This window comes from Nicotiana tomentosiformis, chromosome 3 (assembly GCF_000390325.3).
Source record: "Nicotiana tomentosiformis chromosome 3, ASM39032v3, whole genome shotgun sequence".
NCBI classification, from domain to species: domain Eukaryota; kingdom Viridiplantae; phylum Streptophyta; class Magnoliopsida; order Solanales; family Solanaceae; genus Nicotiana; species Nicotiana tomentosiformis.
In genome coordinates this window covers 96,334,388-96,356,171 of record NC_090814.1, presented here as the reverse complement: position 1 = coordinate 96,356,171, position 21,784 = coordinate 96,334,388, and the positions used below count along the sequence as shown (strand labels likewise).

General features: G+C 41.0%; 1 protein-coding gene across 2 annotated transcripts; it reads left to right on the top strand.

The window, feature by feature from the left end:
- Positions 1 to 1,403: 1,403 nt before the first annotated feature.
- LOC104110216 (uncharacterized) lies at positions 1,404 to 21,285 on the top strand. Of its 2 annotated transcripts, none has more exons than XM_009619667.4 (18): positions 1,404 to 2,030; positions 2,989 to 3,047; positions 3,130 to 3,261; positions 3,451 to 3,591; positions 4,048 to 4,104; positions 9,019 to 9,113; positions 9,321 to 9,453; positions 9,540 to 9,719; positions 10,360 to 10,550; positions 10,654 to 10,720; positions 10,959 to 11,092; positions 11,364 to 11,430; positions 11,550 to 11,612; positions 11,781 to 12,019; positions 12,101 to 12,227; positions 19,564 to 19,656; positions 19,925 to 20,128; positions 20,757 to 21,285. In XM_009619667.4, exons 1-18 carry the CDS (start codon positions 1,679 to 1,681, stop codon positions 21,045 to 21,047), a joined length of 2,625 nt encoding a protein of 874 aa, XP_009617962.1. In that variant the 5' UTR covers positions 1,404 to 1,678; the 3' UTR covers positions 21,048 to 21,285. The 2 variants fall into 2 exon arrangements, with proteins under 2 accessions (XP_009617962.1, XP_009617963.1); XM_009619668.4 differs by having other exon boundaries at positions 1,892 to 2,030; positions 3,126 to 3,261.
- Positions 21,286 to 21,784: the final 499 nt, after the last annotated feature.

Sequence of the window (21,784 nt, the reverse complement as noted above, 5' to 3'; positions counted from 1 at the left end):
TTGATTAAATTTCTTTTATAGTAGTATTATATTTGTTAAAGTTGTGTGTGTGTGTTTGGGGGGGGGGGGGGGGGGGGGGGATCTATGAGGCAAGACGACCAATAATTCTGGAGGAAAAGAAAAGCAATAATGGCAATATAAACCATTCAAAGGCCAGCCTCTAATAAAATATGAATGTCAGACAGATAAGTATCAATTCTCAAACAGTCAAACTACTCCATTGATAAGGACCTAAAGAGAATGAAAGAATGAAAAAATCAATTAACTTGCTCGCTGGTATCATTCTCGTCTGCGTTCATAATGCAACTCTAAATTTTTTGTTTACCACTGACCATTGTTCTTCTTATTCTTAGTATAGACAACGTAAAATTATATGTGATCGAAGTTATAAATGCACTTTATTGCTGTCAAAATTTAGATTCACTAGTTTTACCAGTAGAGAATTATGCGGACATGACCTACCTATAATAGAAGAAAAAATATTACTACTACATTTTCTTTTTTCTTTTCTTTTTTTATTTTTGTTATGGATAAGACCAATACTATTCTGGTGGATCCAATTTTCCTTTTTAGGTTTCCTAGGATAAGAATGAAAAACTAAACTATTGGACATTTAATAGTACTATTTTCTAAATTTCACCATTCACCAACAAAGAATGATGTGGACGACCTTAGAGAGTTCAATCATTCTTAATATAGCAAGTGCAGACGCTTTGTTTTCTTCCTAAAATGAGTAAGAGAAATTCAAGTTTTTTTTTTTTGTGCGTGTGTCGTAAAGAATGAAATGGGATCCAGTTAGCTTAAAAACTACCGCATGATTATCAAAAAAGGAAGGTTTAATTTTGATCAATTATGATGGTGTAAACATCTTTTGTACTTAAAAGATTAACCTAATATGATCATACACTTGACATTTTGCCATTCAAAAACTAAAGAATATCACAGAAGGTCTCCTAATTGCACCATATACTTTTAAAATTAAGATACAATATGTACCATTCAAGAAGTTAAATAGAAAAAAATTATACAACTCTTGTACTTGGTAAATTGCTATTAAACCTTACATTTTAGCTTTCTTGGTAGTATCAAACTTTATTTTGGTATTTTCAATTTTTAATAGTCAGAATTTTGAAGCAATAGTAACGTTATCTCCGAATTATTTTTAATTCAAGCTGTGAAAACAGTCGGTAATACTTGCAATACAGCAAGCTATCTACCTCGTGCCCAGATACGATACTTCATTGGACTCACACAGAATTCCACGCGCATCGGACTTTTCTACCCACTTTTTGATCGTAGTACCATTTGGGGGAAAAAGGAACAGTGTTACTATTTTTTTAAATTATAAATTATCAGGAAAACCGCAGTGCAGCACACACTGGTTAATCTGTTCAGTTTGCAATAGCTCTCTTACTAATTTTGTTCTATCACATTTGACCCTTTTTCCAAAAGAAATTCACTATGCTGGAACCATAACTGATTAACTGTCACTGTCTCTCTCTCCTCGGTGGAATAAAAAAGAAACCACAACCACCAGTAACCAAAATAAGGTCTCTCACTTGTACCACACATTACCTACTGTTAAATCACACATATTTCATGTTATACTCCAATTTTCATGGATGGAATTATTTGAAGTTTAGATTTGATTTATCTCTCCTAAAAGATCAAAATAGAGATGCGTTCATGTCAAAATCCCGCTATGTTTTGCCATAAACGCGCCTTGATTTCGCATAGGAATCCGCTGTTGCTTTACTTCCCCTGCTGTCAAGGTTTTCGTAGAAATGCGAAATTCCGATGTGTTCTCGATCAGATAGTCCCCAAATTCGCCGTTTCCTCTTCTCTGAGCTCAGTTTTGACTTCCGGCAACGCGATTGCTGCAGCGGCCGCGGTGGCAGGTACCGGCTCACTTCACGGAGCGGTTTCGTCGGCGATAACTCAGGTTGCCGTCACGGCGGTGGCGATCGCCTCCGGAGCTTGCCTTTCCACTAAGGTGGATTTTTTGTGGCCCAAAGTAGATGAACAACCTGGTGAGCTCCTACTTTTTGTCCTTTTTCCTTTCCTATGTATATTTTTGGAGTTAAGTTATATATACTAATAGTGTAATGAATTTTTTACTCTATTAGTGTAATTTAACCTATTATAACAGGTTACTTATCATTTATTTTAGGCTACAGTTCAATGTTATTAAATAGAGTTATCTGCAATTACCATTTCAGTGACATGATTGTGGAAATATTTTTTACACTGTCAGAGTATAGCTTAAACTCTATCTTTTTATATTTATTTTGATTTTAAAAAGAAAAGTTGCATTGAAAGTATATGTTCCATTAGAAGTAAGTGATGCTGTTAGTAGAGTTGCAGTTTTGGTTATCAGGGAAGCAACTTTGACTGCAATTGGGTTTTGGAAGAATTGATGTGTTCTGTTAAACTAGGAAAAACGTATAGCAAGATATATTACACCTTTTAAATTTAGGAATCCTAGTGGACAGTGACAGAGTCTGTTAGTTTTTGTTTCTACCTTTTGTAGTGGACACCCTGGAGCTTGTCCTTTCAAAGATTTTAACGGGAGCTTGACCCTAACGTTTGCATGTATTATGGTCTTTAAATTGGAACTGCGTTTAGAACTATTGCTAGGGCAATACTTACATTTTATGCAATTTCTTACATGTTCAACTAAACTAGAAAGAAGCAGCTTTCACTTTCTTATTTCCTTTGTTGCACGTAGCATGTGCATTCTGCACCATTACCTCTAAAGCATTCATGGAAGATGTCTTATGTTCCATTCTATATTTGAAAGTGTAGGGATTATCAGATTATGTGTGCCTGAGATGTAGATAGGAGATGAGAAAGCTCCTTAGTTCTCTGGTTTTTGGAAGATAGAATCCGATAGTATACGAGCTTTGACTCAGTAACAGATTGACTTCTTTTTTTACTGTAAAGAGTATACATTAGAAGGGCTAGTAAGTAAGTGTAATTATTCTGCAGGATCACTCTTATTGGATGGAGTAGATGTCACCGGATACCCCATATTCAATGATGATAAGGTTTACCATCTCAACTTGCACCTGTTGATGTCCATATAAACATTTGTCAATAGTACTTAAGATTCTGAATCTATGAAGGCAGGTGCAGAAGGCTATTGCATTTGCACGAAAAGCTCACCATGGACAGCTACGCAGAACTGGAGAACCTTATTTAACACACTGTATCCACACTGGAAAAATCGTAGCTGTCTTGGTTCCATCAACTGGGAAAAGGGTACAATTCTGTCTTTCCAATGGCAGTAGTTTTTTGATCATCTCATATCACTTGAAGGTCTATGTGTCTCTCTTCATATATAGCTAGGTTCCTTGTTCTCATTTAATTTATATTGGAAGTAATGCATGAACTGTATTATGCATATCTCATAAATGAATTTGCTTACTGTAACTGCAAAATTTTTTGTAGGCGATTGATACGGTTGTTGCTGGAATTCTCCATGATGTGATTGATGATACTAGTGAAAGTCTGGACACTATAGAGAGAGAGTTTGACACTGATGTTGCAAATTTAGTAGCAGGTGTTTCTAGGTTAAGTTACATCAATCAGGTACAGTATGCACTATGATCACTAATGAGGGATTTGAAGTCACAACTATGGTTGATATGAGTTTAAATCAGGACATGATAAATAAAAAAAGATAGATGAGTCAATGATATGCCTCAATTTAAATTCAGAAAATTGCAGACCCTCGGAACCATATTATCTGGGTTACTTTGACTGGGCACAGAACAAGAATCTAAGATCACTGTGTTTAAATGGAAGTTATCGGAAAAAGGAAAGATAGAGATAACTCCTCTGGAAAAATGTATTTTTAAGGTAATATGATCTTTGAAATAGACTGTGGTGTAAAAGAAAAGTATATCTTTTAGACAAGTGACATAGTTACGGATGCCCCAAACTGGCCAACAGGATTGTTGATTTGGGTGAATCAATTGGTTTTCTCCTTCGTCTTCTTCATGGTTCTCTGTTCTCTTCTAACTTTTAACTAAATTTGCCATGCAGCTGCTAAGGAGGCATCGCAGGTTAAATGTGAATCAAGCTGCACTTAGCCAAGAAGAGGTACTTGAATGCACATTAAGATAGTTCACCATTGCATATAATCTGAAATAATGTGATGGCTTGTTTGGAGAATGTTAGTAATAAGAGGATCTCTTAATTCATTCTTGTGTATTCTTTGATATTCTGAGAGTAGTCCTGCTACTTCCATCTTGCCAGCATACTCTTCTCATTGTTTTCTGAGTAAAACTGAATATATGAATAGATGTGATGATATCCATCCTTTTTGTAAGGCAGTATGTAAATGTAATGTTCCTCTTCTCATATTTTATATTCGTTCACACTTTCAGCTCTTTATTATTTCTAAAGTTATCAAACAAGTGTGACTTCTGAGAGCAGCGAAAAAAAGGGCTTTGAACTGTTCTTTTTAGCATCATAATATGGTAGTGGATAAAGTATAAAACTTTGTTTAGTCCTGAAGTTAGTAGCTATGATAGAGGAAGGGTTCAGACACATGCTATAACTCCTCTAGTATTCCATGATTAATACAATATTTTGGAATATAAGGGAGGTGAGGTCTAAAAAGGCCATATATAGATTAAAATATCTTATTGACATTAACAAGGTTGTCTTTGTTGCAATCATGGAACCTTTTGTTGATAAGAACAAGATTGAAGGTTACAAGAGATTTCTGGGATTCCAACATGGTGCCGCTAATCCTAATGGCCAAATTTGGTGCTTCTGGAATAGTCAATGTGACCCTATAATTATTGCAGAAGATGATCAACAAATCACTCTTAATATCAAAGATAAGATGCAAGACAAGGGTCTCTATGTTACTGCAGTATATGATAAATGCACAACTGTGGAAAGGAAAGATCTTTGGAGCAGTATTGAGGATATTAATTTGCTCATAGATGGTCCATGGTGTATTGGAGGTGATTTCCATGTTATCATGGATCCGGAAGAGAAATTAGGTGGCAAACCTCATAGAGCTTACAAAAGTATTGACTTTATCACTACTATGGAAGCTTGTGGATTTAGTGACATTGGTTTCACTGATCCCAGATTTACTTGGTGCAACAATAGGAGACCTAGAAAAAGGATTTGGAAAAGATTAGACACGATTCTTGTGAATGACCAATGGAGTTAGGTCTTTCAACATAATTGTGTAAAGCACCTGGTGAGGACTGGCTCTGACCATAGACCTCTTCTTTTGAAGTGTCACAATGATCATCAGGAAGTCATCAAATATTTCAGATTCCTTGATTTTTGGACTGAACAACAGGACTTCTTGGAGGTAGTTCAAAAAGCTTGGGATGTGCAGGTTATTGGGAATGCTATGTGGAGGCTGAAGAGCAATCTTCAGGAGCATGGTAAAAAGCTCGGTCAATGGTCCAGAGATAAAGTGGGAGATATTCACCGGCAAGTAAGTGAATGGGAAGCTAAGGTCCATATACCGGAAGATCTTGATATTCAGCTGAATTCGAAACACAGTAGGGAGGACCTAATTAAAGCTCATGCAGAATACACAAATTGGTTGGGATTACAAGAGAATCTTTTGAGACAGAAGACTCAAACTAAGTGGTTTCAAGAAGGAGACTACAATAGTAAGTATTTCCATTGTGTGTTGAGAGAAAGCTGAAGAAGGCTTCAGCTTCATAGAATAAAGAACAACAGAGGTAGATAGGTAGAGGGTGATGATAAGATTGCAAGAACAGCGATCAGACACTTCTCCAAGTTGTTCAATCTTCCTCAACCTAAGATCAATCACAATGTGTTTAGTTGTATACCAAAATGCCTCACAAAAGATGAAAATGCTATGCTCTTTGAGCTTCCAGATGAATCAGAGATCAGGAATGCAGTATTTAGTCTGAGTGTAGACAGTACCGCTGGACCATATGGGTATAATGGAACATTTTTCCAACACTGTTCGGAGATCATTAAGAAGGATGTGGTGGATTTTGTTCTGGAACTTTTTAAAGGAAAGGAGCTTACAAGATTTTACTCACACACTTGCTTAGTCTTAATCCCAAAAGTTGAATCACCGACCAGCTTCTCTGAGTTGAGACCAATCAGCCTTAGCAACTTTACCACAAAAATCATTTCTAAAATCTTGGCTGAGAGGCTCAATCCTCTTCTTCCCAAACTGATTTCAGACAACCAAAGTGGTTTTGTCAAGGGTAGACTCATCACTGAAAATATTCTATTAGCACAAGAAATTATTCAAAATATCACCAAGACCAACATGAGAGGAAATATGGTTATTAAGCTAGACATGGCTAAGGCATACGATAGGATGTCATGGTCATTTCTAGTAGAGGTCTTAAAAAGGTTTGGCTCTGAGTAATTTTGGATTGATATGATTTGGAGGGTGATTGCTGATGTATGGTATTCTATCATTATCAATGGTACTAGAAATGGTTTTTTCACCTCTTCACAGGGTCTTAAGCAAGGAGACCCACTGCCACCTTCTCTCTTTATCTTGGTAGCCGATGTCTTGTCTAGATCTCTTATTGCTCTTCATGACAATGTTGATTTCATTCCTTTCACCATGAGTCACAGAGGCCCTCCCATTAACCATCTAGCCTATGCAGATGATATAGTCATCTTCACCAGCAGTAACAATAAGTCAGTAAAGCTCATAATGAAGCAGATAAGTAACTATGAAGCCTCCTCTGGACAAAATGTAAACACTGACAAGAGCTTCTTCCTCACAGATCCTAAGACTGGTGCACACAGAATTAATAGAATGAGGGAGTGTACTAGCTTTCTGGAAAAAACTTTCCCCTTCAATTATATTGGTTGTCCCTTGTACATTGGAAGGAATAAGTTAGAATTATTTGATGGCATGGTTACTAAAGTGGTAAAAAGATTAAATGGTTGGCGGGGAAAGATGTCCTATGGAGGAAGAGTAGTGTTGATTAAAAGTGTATTGCAGTCGGTGCCTGTGTATACTTTGTCAGCTATGAGTCCACCTAAGGGTACTTTGAACCTATTGGAGAAGCATTTTGCTAATTTCTTTTAGGGCTCCAAAAGTGATAAAACTAAATATCACTGGAGTTTTTGGAAGAATTTATGTACTCCTAAGGGTGAGAGAGGTATTGGTATTAGAACCATGGAGGATATCAGTAATACTTTTGCTATGAAAAGATGGTGGAGGTTCAGAACTCAACCATCTTTGTGGGCTTCTTTTATTGAGGCAAAATACTGTGCTAGAGCTCACCCAACCACTAAAGTTTGGGTCTCAGGTAATTCCCATGCGTGGAAGCATATAACTCTTGTTAGGAAACAAGTAGAGGCAAATATTGTTTGGAAAATAAATGCAGGTACTTGCAACTTCTGGCTCGATAATTGGACAAAGAAGGGTACTCTAGATACTATGTGTCCTGATTCAGGGGGCAGCAGAAAGGCTAAGGTACAGGAATACATTACACAATGTCAATGGAACCTGGAAAAACTTGGTATGATCATAGATAATGAAACTCTGCAACATATAGCTAACATTAGGATTGGGGAGCAGAATGAATAAGACTATGCCATCTGGAGCCCTACAGAGGATGGTAAATACACAAATAAATCTTCATGGCAGAGCACTAGATGCAAAAGGCAGAGAAATGAAGCACTTTACCGGCTATGGCACAAGTGCGTTCCCTTCAAAATTTCCTTCCTGTCCCGGAGATTATGCCATAGTAAATTACCTTTGGATGAGATAATCGCCAAGTTTGGTAACCAGCCAGTTTCTAGATGTAATTGTTGTCAAAGACCAAAATGTAATTCCATTCATCATACATTCAGTGAAGGTGATGCTGCTAGATACCTTTGGAATAGATTTGGTATGCCTCTAGGCATCAGACATCAGAATTGGCCTATTAGGATGATTCTCAAGAAGAGGTGGGGAGTCGAGCATAAAAATAACATTCATAAATTATTGCTGCAGATTGTACCATCTTCTGGGAAATCTGGAAAAGTTGGAGTTCTTGCAAGTTTGGAGACCAAAAATGGTTTGTCTATATTCACATGGAGCAGCAAATCACCTGGACCATTCAAGTTGCTGTTACTCTAGCATATCCTAACTGCAAACTGAATTGGCCTTGGGTGAGACTTTGTGAAGAGGTGGAAAGAATGAAACCTATTGTGAGATATTGGCAAGTAACATGGATGAAACCATCATGAGATATGATTAAGGCAAATACAGATGGGAGCTTTTTGGTTGACACTGGTATGGCAGGTATAGGAGGGGTAATAAGAGATTCACATGGAGATCTCATCATGGCCTTCTCCATACCAATCCACTGTAGAAGCAACAATGAAGCAGAGGCAATAGCAGCCAAGTTTGGTGGAGAGTGGTGCATTAAACAAGGATATACCAAACTCTGCTTAGAGCGTAACTCTCTTATAGTGACCAATATGTTAAAAGAGAGGAACACCAACAACATGAAGATGAACCATACAATTAGTGCCATCACACAGATTCTAGACCAGGCAGAAGTTCAAATTACCCATTGCTATAGAGAAGCCAACCAGGTGGCTGATCTTCTTGCCAAAAAAGCTGCAAACATTGGCAATAGCTCATATTACTACACATTCCAGCAGTTGCCTCGAGAAGCTAAGGGTCCTTTTTGCTTAGATAAATGACAGTTGCCTAGCATAAGAAGTAGATTTGACAAAGCCAATTTTTTTGTAAGTTAATGTAGTTTCTTTCCTCATGGAAGAGAAGCTGTATATGATTAGCTCTTTCATGAGTTTTTTTTAAGGCTGTTGCAGCTACAGTCTTGTGTATATGGAAGGTCAGGTATATGCCCCCTTCTCTTTTGTCATCTTTACCTTCTATATACATGGTAGGGATCAAGCCCCCCCCCCCCCAAACACCTCAGGATCCTCTCCCTGGGTGATGGCTTTTAAATTTTAAAAAAAAAAAAAAAGTAGCTATGCACTATGCTTTATATGTTTATTTCTTTGTATATCTGTTTACAGGCAAATAGTTTACGAGTGATGCTACTGGGCATGGTTGATGATCCACGTGTGGTGCTTATCAAACTAGCAGATCGTCTTCACAACATGAGAACCATGTACAATCTTCGAACCAATAGTTTTAGTTTGTTTCAGTTAGATTGATTTATGCATGAGTGTGTCCAATTGGGTTTCGATAATTAGAAAAATGTTGACTTTTTTATTTGAGTTCCTAACTTCAATATTTTGTCTTTGCAAATCCTAAACACCGACGCGTGACACTATTTTTTATGTGGTTGATTACTTGTTCATGGGAACTCTTCTAGATATGCATTACCTCCAGCCAAGGCTCAAGCTGTTGCTCAGGAGACTCTGGCTATTTGGTGCTCACTTGCTTCGAGATTGGGTCTTTGGGCATTAAAAGCCGAACTTGAAGATCTATGTTTTGCAGTGCTTCAGGTGTGTCATGCTTTATTCATTTATACAGCAAATGCTGTCATGTGAGAAGGCAAAAATTTGTAGTAACTGGAGAGTATATAATGCAGCCTCAAATTTTTCTTCGCATGAGAGCTGACCTAGCCTCCATGTGGAGCCACCCAAACAGGACAGGCAATGCAAGAAAAATATATGGCAAATCCAGCTCTCTTTTGCACCAGAGAATGAAAAGTATGACTGCTGAGCATGAAGAACCCGCAGAAACTGATGAGGAATACATATGCATGAAGGTGAAGACTGTTTGAAATTTAGTTTCATCTTTATTATTGAAACCGTTATTGATGCATTGCAACGATAAATTGATAATTAACTGATAATTTGGGTCTGTTCTTTCTGTTACCGGTCACTATATGAATGATCTATGTTCTATCAAGAGAATCACCATGTCATTCGAGCTCATATGCTTCTGCTTTGGTTGATTTTTCTTTTGCCTTTTTGTGCCAAATCATCTTTCACTAGTCACAACTTGTCAGAAGAAGCTTCTTATTAGAATTTTCTAAAAGCAGATATTGCATTTCCAACTGACGCCAAAGGTGCGCAATAAAGCATTACAACTTTACAAAACTAGAAGTTCAAACTGATCGTATTTCTGAACTTGTAACTTTCCAATAGCAAATTCAGTGTACCTGTTTCTGCACAGTCTATCAGTCATAACTTGACTTGAACAAGAATTTGATATTTTTACCAAAACCTTTTCCTTTGCCCCCTATGTGGGCAGGGGATGCCAGTATTATTCTTTCCTCCAACAGTTTTCGTCACTCTGTTTTTGCGGGTGGGTTGGTGCAGGTTGTTCATTCATCTGTGTTTATGTCTGCTCTTGTATTACCTAAACAGCTAATGAATTTGAGTCTAACTATCATTAACCTCCAGGTTCTTTTGCAAGCTGTACTTCCTTTTGATCTTTTACTAGATAGAAAGAAGCGTATTGACTTCTTCAACAAGCTTGTGGAAAATTCAAATTTGGAGACAAAACCAAAGGTCGTAAGGGATGCTGCTTTTGCACTAGGATCTCTGGTAGTTTGCGAGGAGGCTTTGGAGCGTGAATTATTCATTTCTACCTCGTATGTTTTGCTCATCAATCAACGCTATACATTTGGAATAAAAGAAAGGGCACATGACCTATTATAATGCTCTTTAACATTGTGTATCTGTTTTATGTTGCAGATATGTGCCTGGGATGGAAGTCACATTATCTGCACGCTTAAAAAGCTTGTTCAGTATTTACAGTAAGGTAGAAAGATAAATTCATAAAGCACAATAATGCAAAGTTGTTGCTTGTTAAAAATTATCAGAAATGTGGAAAATCTATTGTGGTGCTAAAGATGCTTTAAATTATAAAGATTTTGAGGTCTTTGTTGATTATCTTTCTTCTTTTGCTACTTCATACTCGGATATCTTCTCGTGCATTGCTTCTTTGTCATATTGATTTTAAGGACAATCTATTTATATTTTTATTTTACTTGACACAGATGAAAAGGAAAGAAATTGGCATAAACAAAGTATATGATGCCCGTGCCTTGAGGGTTATTGTCGGAGATAAGAACGGAGCACTACACGGCCAGGCAGTTCAGTGTTGCTATAATCTTCTCAACATTGTGCACAGGTGTATAAATAGATATTTTTTGTTTTGTTTAATATCCACCTTTATACATATAATTGGATTAGACATGCGAGCAGCAATGGCACAAAAAGTAAGAAAATGGTTTGTTCCCTTCGAAGAATCTGCACATTTATTAAGAACATATTGATCATCTGCTTGTTTTAATTTAATTATCAGATATCATATAAACTTTCTTAAGCTAAATTGAATATGCATGTCAATAATGTGCCTATAGAGGTTCAAACTTGACCTATTCTGCTTTTCAATTGTTTAGGCTATGGTCCCCTATTGATGGAGAGTTTGATGACTACATTGTTAACCCAAAACCAAGTGGCTACCAGGTTTGAACTTCCTTTTTACTTCAGTGGGTTACTGCTTTTATTAAGTTAGATTTGCCATCTTTGTGGCATAACCACTGTTCTGACTGCTATCCATCCTTAAATTCTCCTTCTGATCTCAGTCCCTACACACTGCAGTACAAGGTCCCGACAATTCACCCCTGGAAATTCAAATAAGAACCCAGGTATTGATCCTCAAACCTTTCAGTTGATAATAGATAGTTATTCTCTATACTTTTGGTCTTTCCTTTTCTTTTTTTCTTTTCTTTTTTTAATTTTCTTTTGTTAGTCGGTAGAGTGGTGATTATCGTTAAGTTTTATGTAGCTCTAAAATGCTGATCTTGAATATTCAGAGGATGCATGAGTGTGCTGAACATGGACTTGCTGCACATTGGCTTTATAAAGAAACTGAAGATAAGCTGCCCTTGGAGACCAGTGTAACTGGTTCTGGAACAACTACACCCTTCTCAACAGATATTGAAGATCAAGGTTCTATTGTAGATGATGGGTCACATAAGTATAGCTCGTTAAAAGTGGGACATCCTGTCCTCAGAGTGGAAGCAGGTCACCTGCTTGCTGCAGTTATTGTGAGGTAGATCATCGCTGAATTCATAGTATGTATCTCGAAAGCTTTTCATTTAACTTGTATGTGCATAATTTTCTTTTTCACCAGAGTGGACAAGGATGCAAGAGAATTGCTTGTTGCTGTAAGCTTTGGGCTAGCAGCTTCTGAGGCAGTAGCTGACAGAAGATCTTCTCAAACAAAAAGATGGGAAGCTTATGCAAGCTTATATAAGAAGGTACTCGGTGGAAGTTTTATAACTTATCATTTCAGGATAATATGGTTCTTATAACTCGCAAGTTCTGTGCTGAATAGTTGGCTGATCACTGCATGTCTGTTAGCCTATTCATGTTTTGTGCCAAGGAAATATAAGTCACATCTCTTAATGAAATCTCAAGAACTACTCCTCATTTTCCAATTCATTTACTTTGAAGTACTTAGAGATGGTTAGTTGACCTTGATTGCTGGATGAAAAGAAACCTTTATATTCTCTTGATATAACCTGATAAGCTAGCTATCACCCACACTAATCATGAAAGTGGCTTAAGTTTATTACGGGAAACTTTTCCTCTTTCATAGTTTTGTTGACCTTAAAAATGGAATACTAGATAAATAATAGAATTGTGAAACCAATATTGCCTCTTTAACTTACCTGATAGCTAGCTTGCTCTTACATCTGTGATGATAGCATTAAATAGTTGCATGGTGCCCGTAGATCAATATATAATGGGGGAGGCCAAACACATCTATCTGCAAGTGCAGATAGAGCAGCAGATCAAAATCTGAAAGCAGGTAGGAGGAAGAAGCTAATCAATCAGAATTGAGACAAGGAGGAGAGACAATATTGTCAAAAAGAGAAATTTACCTTGGAGTATTGGAATATGTAATTGAGTCCAGGAAATCTGCAGTTGATATAGCAACATTTAGTGTTCCTAGTTAGCCCTTTGATTGAGAATCGATATTCAGATTATAACTTTTAGGTATACAGGATCATCATCATCATCAACAACAATAATAATAACAATAATGATGATGAGATGGTGACGTAAGTTCTGTCATGGGCGGCTTTCCAACCATGCCCCATGACCCCTTGGACGCGCCCCGTGGCGTCCTGGCCAGCCTCCCAACGCCCGTCGCCACGGTCGGCCCCGTGGTCTCGGCAGCTCCAAGTGACAAGCGCGCATGTGCCTCTGTCGCCCCACCGATAGCCATCGCCAGCGCCCAGCCACAGGCAAAAGCCAACAGCGCCGCGCGCGCAGACAATGCCGCGCGCGCAGACCCTGATGCTGAAGACAAAGTTGCTGCCAACGGGCTTGTTGCTGCTTTGTAGAAGACTAAGTCCTTTTCATTGTAGATATAGAGTAGTTTTGCTGCATTTTCTTTAAGTGTGATTTTCCAGCTTTCATAGATCTAGTCTTGTAACTTTGGTTTATTTTTTTTAAGCATTATTAAGGGGGACCAAGCAATCAAAACTTTCAAGCAAGCAAACAATTCTCTGTACTGGTGTCTCTCCCCCCCGACACCGTCTTGTTTTCTGTAATAGCTTTCATTCAATGCAATCAAGCTTTCTTTCATTCTCAATTCTCTTTTCTGCTCTCTTTCAATTGCTCATGACATTGGTTTTCCCGTACGGCACTGACAATCTAGTCTAGCGTACGGAGGGGACCTCAGTTGGCGGACAGCAACCGTACTGACATCGGTTGCTTAGCCTTACGTCGCCCTTCCAAGGAACTTCAGGAAGGCGCCGCGTAACCGTTGGTATCAGAGCCTAGGCTCGACATCGGACGAGGGATTACATTGCAATCACCACCATTTCTGACTATGGTGAATTATGGGGATCGCATCGCGACCCTTGAGGGAACGGTTGACTCATTACGGCCCATCGTGGAAATGGTGCCCGATCTAAAGACCAGCCTAGTGCAAAGGTTGGACGACCTGGACCGCAGACTCATCCAGGCCGAAGTTGACATAGAAAACATCAGTCGCGACTCTGAAGGAGACCGACAAACAGCAGCCACAGAGGCAGCTGAAATTTTTGGTAAATTTGAGGTCCTCCAGTAGGAGCGTGCCGAGGATTTAGCCAACAGGGAACAAGCGGCAGACAGGGTGACTGCCATGCAACAAACTATAGACAACTTGACAGGCCAGCTCAATGTTGTCAATGCTGCTTTACAAGGCCTACTTCGAGGAGGCGGAAACCAATTTGGGGGTGGTGTGAACCTCGCCCCTATGGCACAAAAGCTGAAAATTCCTGAGCCAAAGCCATACAGTGGAGCTCGGAATGCCAAAGAAGTGGAAAATTTCATTTTCGACATCGAGCAATACTTCGATGCCGTGGGAGGCCTAGAAGAAGCTAAGAAGGTAGCAACTGCTGCCATGTATCTTCAGGGTGATGCCAAACTCTGGTGGCGGGTGAAGTACGAAGCCATCAAGGCTGGTGACGATGCCCTCGAGACATGGGCGGAACTGAAAGCAGCCATACGCCTACAGTTCTTCCCCGAAAATGTTGAGTACAATGCCAGGAGAAAGTTGCGGGAGCTCCGCCAGACCAAATCAGTGCGAGATTACGTGCGGGAATTCTCCGCGCTCATGCTGAACATCCGTGACATGGGGGACAAAGACAAACTCTTCACCTTCCTGGAAGGGTTGAAACCTTATGCCCGGATGGAGTTGCAGAGACAAAGGGTAGACACGTTGCCTAAGGCAATCCAAGCAGCAGAGTGCCTTGGGGATTACCAAGTGGAAGCCCGGAAGGATAGGCCTCAACAGCCTGTCCGAGGAGGATACAAAGGGGGCCAACCAAACACTAGTGGCCCTAGCAGAAGTGGAGGAGACCGGAGTGCACCCAAATCCAAGGCTCCCTCTTCCGGCAGTACTAGTGCTGCATCTAACAACAATGATCGGGGGAGGAAGCCCCCCTCAGGATGTCGCCATTGCGGCGGACCACATTGGAATAATGAATGCCCCCATGCACAAATGAACGCCCATCAAGCTTTTGAGGATGGGACGGATGACGACGCCGATGATGCGGACCAGACCGAGCCAGTAGGTGCATTCAATGCAATTGTTGGCTCCATTTCTGAGCTCTTAGCGGGAACCAGTGCCGGTATCCGCAAGAAGAAGGACCCCTGTCCAATTGCCAGGAAAGGAAATAAGAAGGCGAATTTGAGGACTCCTCCTCATCAGGAGAGGACCCTAATGTTCGTTGACATGAAGGTAAATGGCAAGCCCATTCGGGAAATGATAGACACGGGTGCCACCCACAACTACTTAGCCTCGACTCAGGTGGAGCGTCTTGGACTAGTTGTAGGAAAGGGCAAAGGTCGTGTGAAGGCTATCAACTCACCACCTCAACCAGTGGGTGGAATAGCCAAAGAAGTACCAGTGAAGCTTGGCCCTTATGAAGGAAAGTTCAACCTGCGCGTAGTGATCATAGATGACTTTGAGTTAATAGTGGGGTTGGAATTCCTGAGACAGACCAATACCATGCCCGCACCGTATGCAGACATGCTACTGATGATGGGAGCAAATGGGGCCAAGCCCTGCATTATTCCGTGCATTCCCATGAAGATGGCAGCCGAGAACATCTCGGCCTTGCAGTTGAAGAAGGGGGTAAAAAGACATGCACCCACGTTCCTGGCTACCCTCTGCATGGAAGATATAGAACGCTCCTCGAGTCCCATTCCTGCACCCGTGAAGGAGTTGCTTCTGAAATTTGAAGACATCATGCCACAAGACATGCCAAAGGCCTTCCGCCTAGGTGAACTGTGGACCATGAGATTGAGTTGGTGCCGGGTGCGAAGCCACCTGCCCGGGCGCCGTACAGAATGTCACAACCCGAACTCTCCGAGCTTCGGAGACAATTGACGGAAATGCTAGACACAGGGATCATCGTGCCCTCCAAGTCCCCATACGGGTCCCCTGTGCTATTCCAAAAGAAACATGATGGTAGTTTACGACTCTGTGTGGATTACCGGGCTCTAAACAAAATCACCGTGAAAAACAAGTATCCTATTCCGCTAATGGCAGACTTGTTTGATAGACTGGGTGGTGCGACGGTATTCACCAAAATAGACCTGAGGACAGGTTATTGGCAAGTTCGGATTGCAGATGGTGATGAGCACAAGACGACCTGTGTGACAAGATATGGGTCGTACGACTTCCTGTTTATGCCCTTTGGCTTGACTAACGCGCCAGCCACATTTTGCACTTTGATGAACCAAGTTTTCCGAGAATACATTGATGAATTCGTCGTGGTTTATTTGGATGACATTGTGGTATATAGCCAGACACTAGAAGAACACCTGGAGCATTTGCGGAAGGTCCTAGCCCGATTGCGGGAGCACGAATTATATGCGAAGCTATCCAAGTGCTCCTTTGCTCAGAAACAAATTGACTTCCTCGGACATGTCATCGAGGAAGGGAGGATCAAGATGGACCAGCAGAAGATTCAGGCCATTACAGAATGGCCGCCTCCTAAGGATATACATGCCTTGAGGTCGTTCCTTGGTCTATGCAACTTCTACCGGCGTTTTGTGAAAAGTTACTCCCTCATTGCAGTGCCGCTGACAGAACTTCTCAAGAAGGCTACCCCGTGGGATTAGGGCCACAAGCGGGCAGAGGCCTTCGACGCATTGAAGATGGCTATGTCTAGTAGCCCAGTCTTGGCCCTCCCTGACTTGGCCAAGCCATTCGAAGTGCAAACGGATGCCTCCGACTATGCACTTGGTGGAGTATTGCTACAAGAAGGGCATCCCGTAGCGTACGAGAGCCGGAAACTGAAGGATGCAGAGCGGCGCTATGCCGCCCATGAGAAAGAATTATTGGTTGTCGTTCATTGCTTACGCCTTTGGAGGCATTATCTACTGGGAGCCCCATTCGTGGTCAAGACAGACAATACAGCCGTTAGCCATTTCATGACCCAGCCAAAGCTGAATGGACGACAGGCTAGGTGGCAGGAACTCCTAGCGGAATTTCACTTCAACCTGGAGTACCGAAGTGGAAAGACCAATCATGTTGCTGATGCACTCAGTCGGAGAGCTGATCTAGCATCGATGTGTGTACTCGCCGCCCTAAAGGGAAGCGAAGTAACCACCACCATAAAAGACCAGATACAGGATCTACTCATCAAGGATCCTGCTGCACAGTATTTGGTTGATTTGGTAGGACAGGGCAAGACTCGCCAGTTCTACACCGAAGATGGGTTCCTGAAGGTGAAAGGGAACCGACTTTATGTTCCTAAAGGAGGAGATCTGCGACGGACTCTTCTTGCAGAATGCCACGATACTTTGTGGGCCGGTCATCCCGGCGAGGAACGCACCATGGCATTACTTCGCCGTGCATATTATTGGCCTCAAATGGTCGATGACGTCGCTCAGTATGTGAAGACTTGTCTAGTATGCCAGAAAGATAAGTCAGACCGCTTGACGCAGGCAGGGCTCTTGGAACCACTAGCTGTCCCAAAAAGACCTTGGGAAAGCGTTTCCCTGGACTTCATCATCGGATTGCCCAAGGTCGGAGATCTCACAACTATCTTGGTTGTGGTGGATCAGTTTTCCAAGTATGCTACCTTTATAGCAGCCCCACAGTATATATCAGCAGAAGATACAGCTCGACTATTCTTCTCTCATGTCGTCAAATATTGGGGCTTACCTAAAGACATTGTTAGTGATCGCGACTCACGCTTCACTAGCAATTTTTGGACCCAACTCTTTAAGTGCCTCGGGTCAAAATTGAGTCATAGCTCAAGTTTTCATCCGCAATCTGATGGCCAGACGGAGCGATTCAATGGCATGCTAGAGGAATATCTCCGGCACTTTGTGACCGGATCGCAGAAGAATTGGGTGAAGCTTCTGGATGCTGCTCAACTGTGTTTCAATTCACAAAAGAGCTCAAGTACCAACAAAAGCGCTTTTGAAATTGTTACCGGACAGCAACCGCTACTCCCACACACAGTGAACGCACCAAACATGTCAAAATCTCCTCGGGCTGCCAGCTTCTCAAAAGAATGGAAGCAAAATTTGGAGATAGTGCGGAGCTATCTTGTCAAAGCCCAAAAGCGGATGAAGAGGCATGCTGATCAGAATCGCCGCTTTGTGGAATACCAGGTGGGAGACAAAGTGATGGTCAAAATCCCAAAGCGGTACTTGTTTGCAGGGGTCCATGACCCTCGCCTATTGCAAAAATATATTGGACCCTTGTCCATTGAAAGGCGCATTGGGAAAGTTGCATACCGGGTGGATACCCCAGCTTGGTGGAAAATCCATCCTGTTTTCCATGTCAGTCTCCTGAAACCTTTTCGGGAAGATATAGAGGATCCTTCACGAAGCCAACTCACAATACCAAGTATTCGAGGCCCCAATTCAACCGGGAAAAGGCGTGCTGAAGCTATTCTTGATGATCGAGTGATTCACGCCTCAAGAAAAGATCACCAGGAGTTCTTGGTGAAATGGCAGGGATGTGATGCAGAGGAGAATACTTGGGAGAGGGGAACAAACCTCAAAGCCTACAAGAGCCTGATTGATGATTACCTTGCAAGGAAGGCGCCGAGGACGTCGCCAACTCAGGTGGGGGAGAATGTCATGGGCGGCTTTCCAGCCATGCCCCATGATCCCTTGGACGCGCCCCGTGGCGTCCTGGCCAGCCTCCCAACGCCCGTCGCCACGGTCGGCCCCGTGGTCTCGGCAGCTCCAAGTGACAAGCGCGCATGTGCCTCTGTCGCCCCACCGATAGCCATCGCCAGCGCCCAGCCACAGGCAAAAGCCAACAGCGCCGCGCGCGCAGACCCTGATGCTAAAGACAAAGTTGCTGCCAACGGACTTGTTGCTGCTTTGTAGAAGACTAGGTCCTTTTCATTGTAAATATAGAGTAGTTTTGCTGCATTTTCTTTAAGTGTGATTTTCCAGCTTTCATAGATCTAGTCTTGTAACTTTGGTTTATTTTTTTTAAGCATTATTAAGGGGGACCAAGCAATCAAAACTTTCAAGCAAGCAAACAATTCTCTGTACTGGTGTCTCTCCCCCGACACCGTCTTGTTTTCTGTAATAGTTTTCATTCAATGCAATCAAGCTTTCTTTCATTCTCAATTCTCTTTTCTGCTCTCTTTCAATTGCTCATGACATTGGTTTTCCCGTACGGCACTGACAATCTAGTCTAGCGTACGGAGGGGACCTCAGTTGGCGGACAGCAACCGTACTGACATCGGTTGCTTAGCCTTACGCCGCCCTTCCAAGGAACTTCAGGAAGGCGCCGCGTAACAGTTCCATCGGGCGCAAAAAATACTAGGCGATTTCTTCCCATCTGTCGAAACCTTGGTGGGCAGAGTTACCCGGTACCTGTGTTGGTGGAAGGTAGCAGGTACCCGGTAGAATTAGAAGAGGTGCACGCAAGCTGGCGTCGACACCACCGTTATCGAAACAAACAAAAAAGATGGTGATGTAAGTTCCTGTCTCTTCAAATTTCTGTTTACAACATACATCTTTTTGACATTATCAGCATATTTGCAGGCAAGTAGTCATCTCTTAGTGCCTAAGATCGTCAAATTTTAACTTTAGGGATTACAACATGGTTTTCAGGTATCTGATGAATGGTGGTTCGAACCAGGACATGGCGATTGGTGTACTTGCCTGGAAAAGTATACACTTTGTCAAGATGGCATGTACCACAAGGTATGAATCTCATACCATGGCTTGAAAGTTTAATTTTAAGAATGCAAAAGTAAATCATGATGTTATGTTTCCTTTGATACTTCCCAAACTGCTCCTTGAATATGTTCTTATTCTAGGATCAGCATAATTCACAAGTCAACTTATTAATCCCATGTGCAATCAATTTGTGTTACATAAAATGGGATGTATGGAGTAGTTGCGAATGAACAGTTAACATGTCTCTTTATTCTGCTGGGATCTTGTAACAACTACTATTTTGTTGATGCAGCAAGACCAGTTCCAGCGCATGTTGCCGACTTTCATCCAAATCATTGAATTGACAGAGGAGGAAGAAAATCTTTATTGGGCTATCATGTCTGCCGTCTTTGAGGGGAAACCTGTTGCTTCTGTTACATCTAACCCAAGTTTTCAGAATAAGCTTGGCTATACCTCTGCTAATCCAACACTAACGGACTCTGGCATCAACAATAAGGTACTGACTGCTAGTACATACCCGAAGTTCGCAATAGCAGTATGATGAACTTCTTATCATTGTTGTGCTCTTATCTAATACTAGGGAGAAGTAGTACTGTCGTCAGTGATGATGAATGAAGTTAGCCACTAAACCATGTAAATGGACTTTAGGTGTCTTTGTCTGATCAATGTCCATCCAATGTATGGGAAGAGACTAACAAAAGGGCATCAGTAGATGTTGTCACAAGATAGTGTTTTGCTTCATGGTCAGCGACAATGGTGTGGTGGGTGGGTATTTGGAAAAAAAAGAGGGAAAAGTTAGAGGACGGTTTGGTTCATTAAAGTAGTTGACTAATTCGACCAATGAAACTTTAGCTGCTTTGTGAGGTGACTAAAGATTGTAGAACATGAACTTATTTAAAAAAAAAAAAAGAACAGAAAGATTGTAAAACATGATACAGTGACATGATAAGAAAGCATTTTGTAGATCCTGTCTTTGTATCTCTTTTCAGTCTCAGGTGATCTATCCATTCCTATTTCCTTCAATCTTCATTGTTTTGCACATAAATGTACAGTGTATAAGCTAAACATGTCCCCCATATGACCCGTAATGGTTCATCTAGCTGATGAATTTTGAAAATGTACAGGTATATTTGCTAAGGACAATGCTTCAATGGGAGAAGCAGCTGCGCTCTGAAGCAAGTCTCCAGCAAGTGGAGTATGCTACAAAACCATACGATGCTAGCTCCGGTTTGCTAGGAGAGGTGGTGATTGTATGCTGGCCCAATGGTGAGATAATGCGCCTGAGCACTGGCAGCACTGCAGCTGATGCTGCTAGGAGAGCAGGCGTAGAGGGGAAGTTGGTTTCAGTAAATGGCCAGCTGGTAGTGCCCAATACAAAGTTAAGAGATGGTGATGTGGTTGAGATCAGAATGTAGATATGTTTCATTACGTTCAAATCTAGTACAGGCTGTACAGCATGTATATTCGTTGCAGTTGTGGGAAGCGCTCGCAACATATTGAAGTTCTATGTTCTTGCTTTGATTTGGTCACAGTAGTCATAGTACCTAGCTGCTGTGCAGATTCCCCTTTTTGTTCATAGTTAGGCCTTGAAGTGGCTCTTCAAAATGTACATATTTTTAACTTTAAGGCTCAAATGAAAACACTCTTGACGCAGGGCAAGCGCGATACCGTTCAAAGAAAAATGAAAAAAAAAGAGGTTAAACTAAACACCTTTTAGTCATTCGATCTGATTTCACAAAACTTCCTTTGTTTCTGTTGCGTAAAGAAAAACACGTAGGAAAAAGGAAATGTTTGTGATAAATTACAACAGATTCATGTACTTTATAAAATATGCTTTGCAAAAGTAGTTTTTAAGTTTCAAATAATTTGATATTTTTAGAATAGCCTGGAAAAAGTGTTACTCCCTTTTTAAACAACTTTGTGAACAAACAAAGCTTCAAACATTGTTAAGCAAACGCGAATGCAATTTTGACAGGGCAGTAATCAATGTTGTGCTGTTGCCTGTTGGATGAAGTAATTCAACTAATTAGATGCAACATTTTTTCTCAAAGAATAAATAGTAATATATCATCCCTATTTCATCCTCACAAAATGAACTCTTTTTGATTTTGTAAATAAATGAAAAGGTAGAGGATCAAATGGAAAAAGATAG

Bases quoted from the DNA above. Each gene is read 5' to 3' on its own strand.
- LOC104110216 (XM_009619667.4), top strand. From the start codon at position 1,679: ATGCGTTCATGTCAAAATCCCGCTATGTTTTGCCATAAACGCGCCTTG. The intron at 2,031-2,988 runs GTGAGCTCCTAC...ATTATTCTGCAG, and splicing joins CAAAGTAGATGAACAACCTG to GATCACTCTTATTGGATGGA. The intron at 3,592-4,047 runs GTACAGTATGCA...TTTGCCATGCAG, and splicing joins GGTTAAGTTACATCAATCAG to CTGCTAAGGAGGCATCGCAG.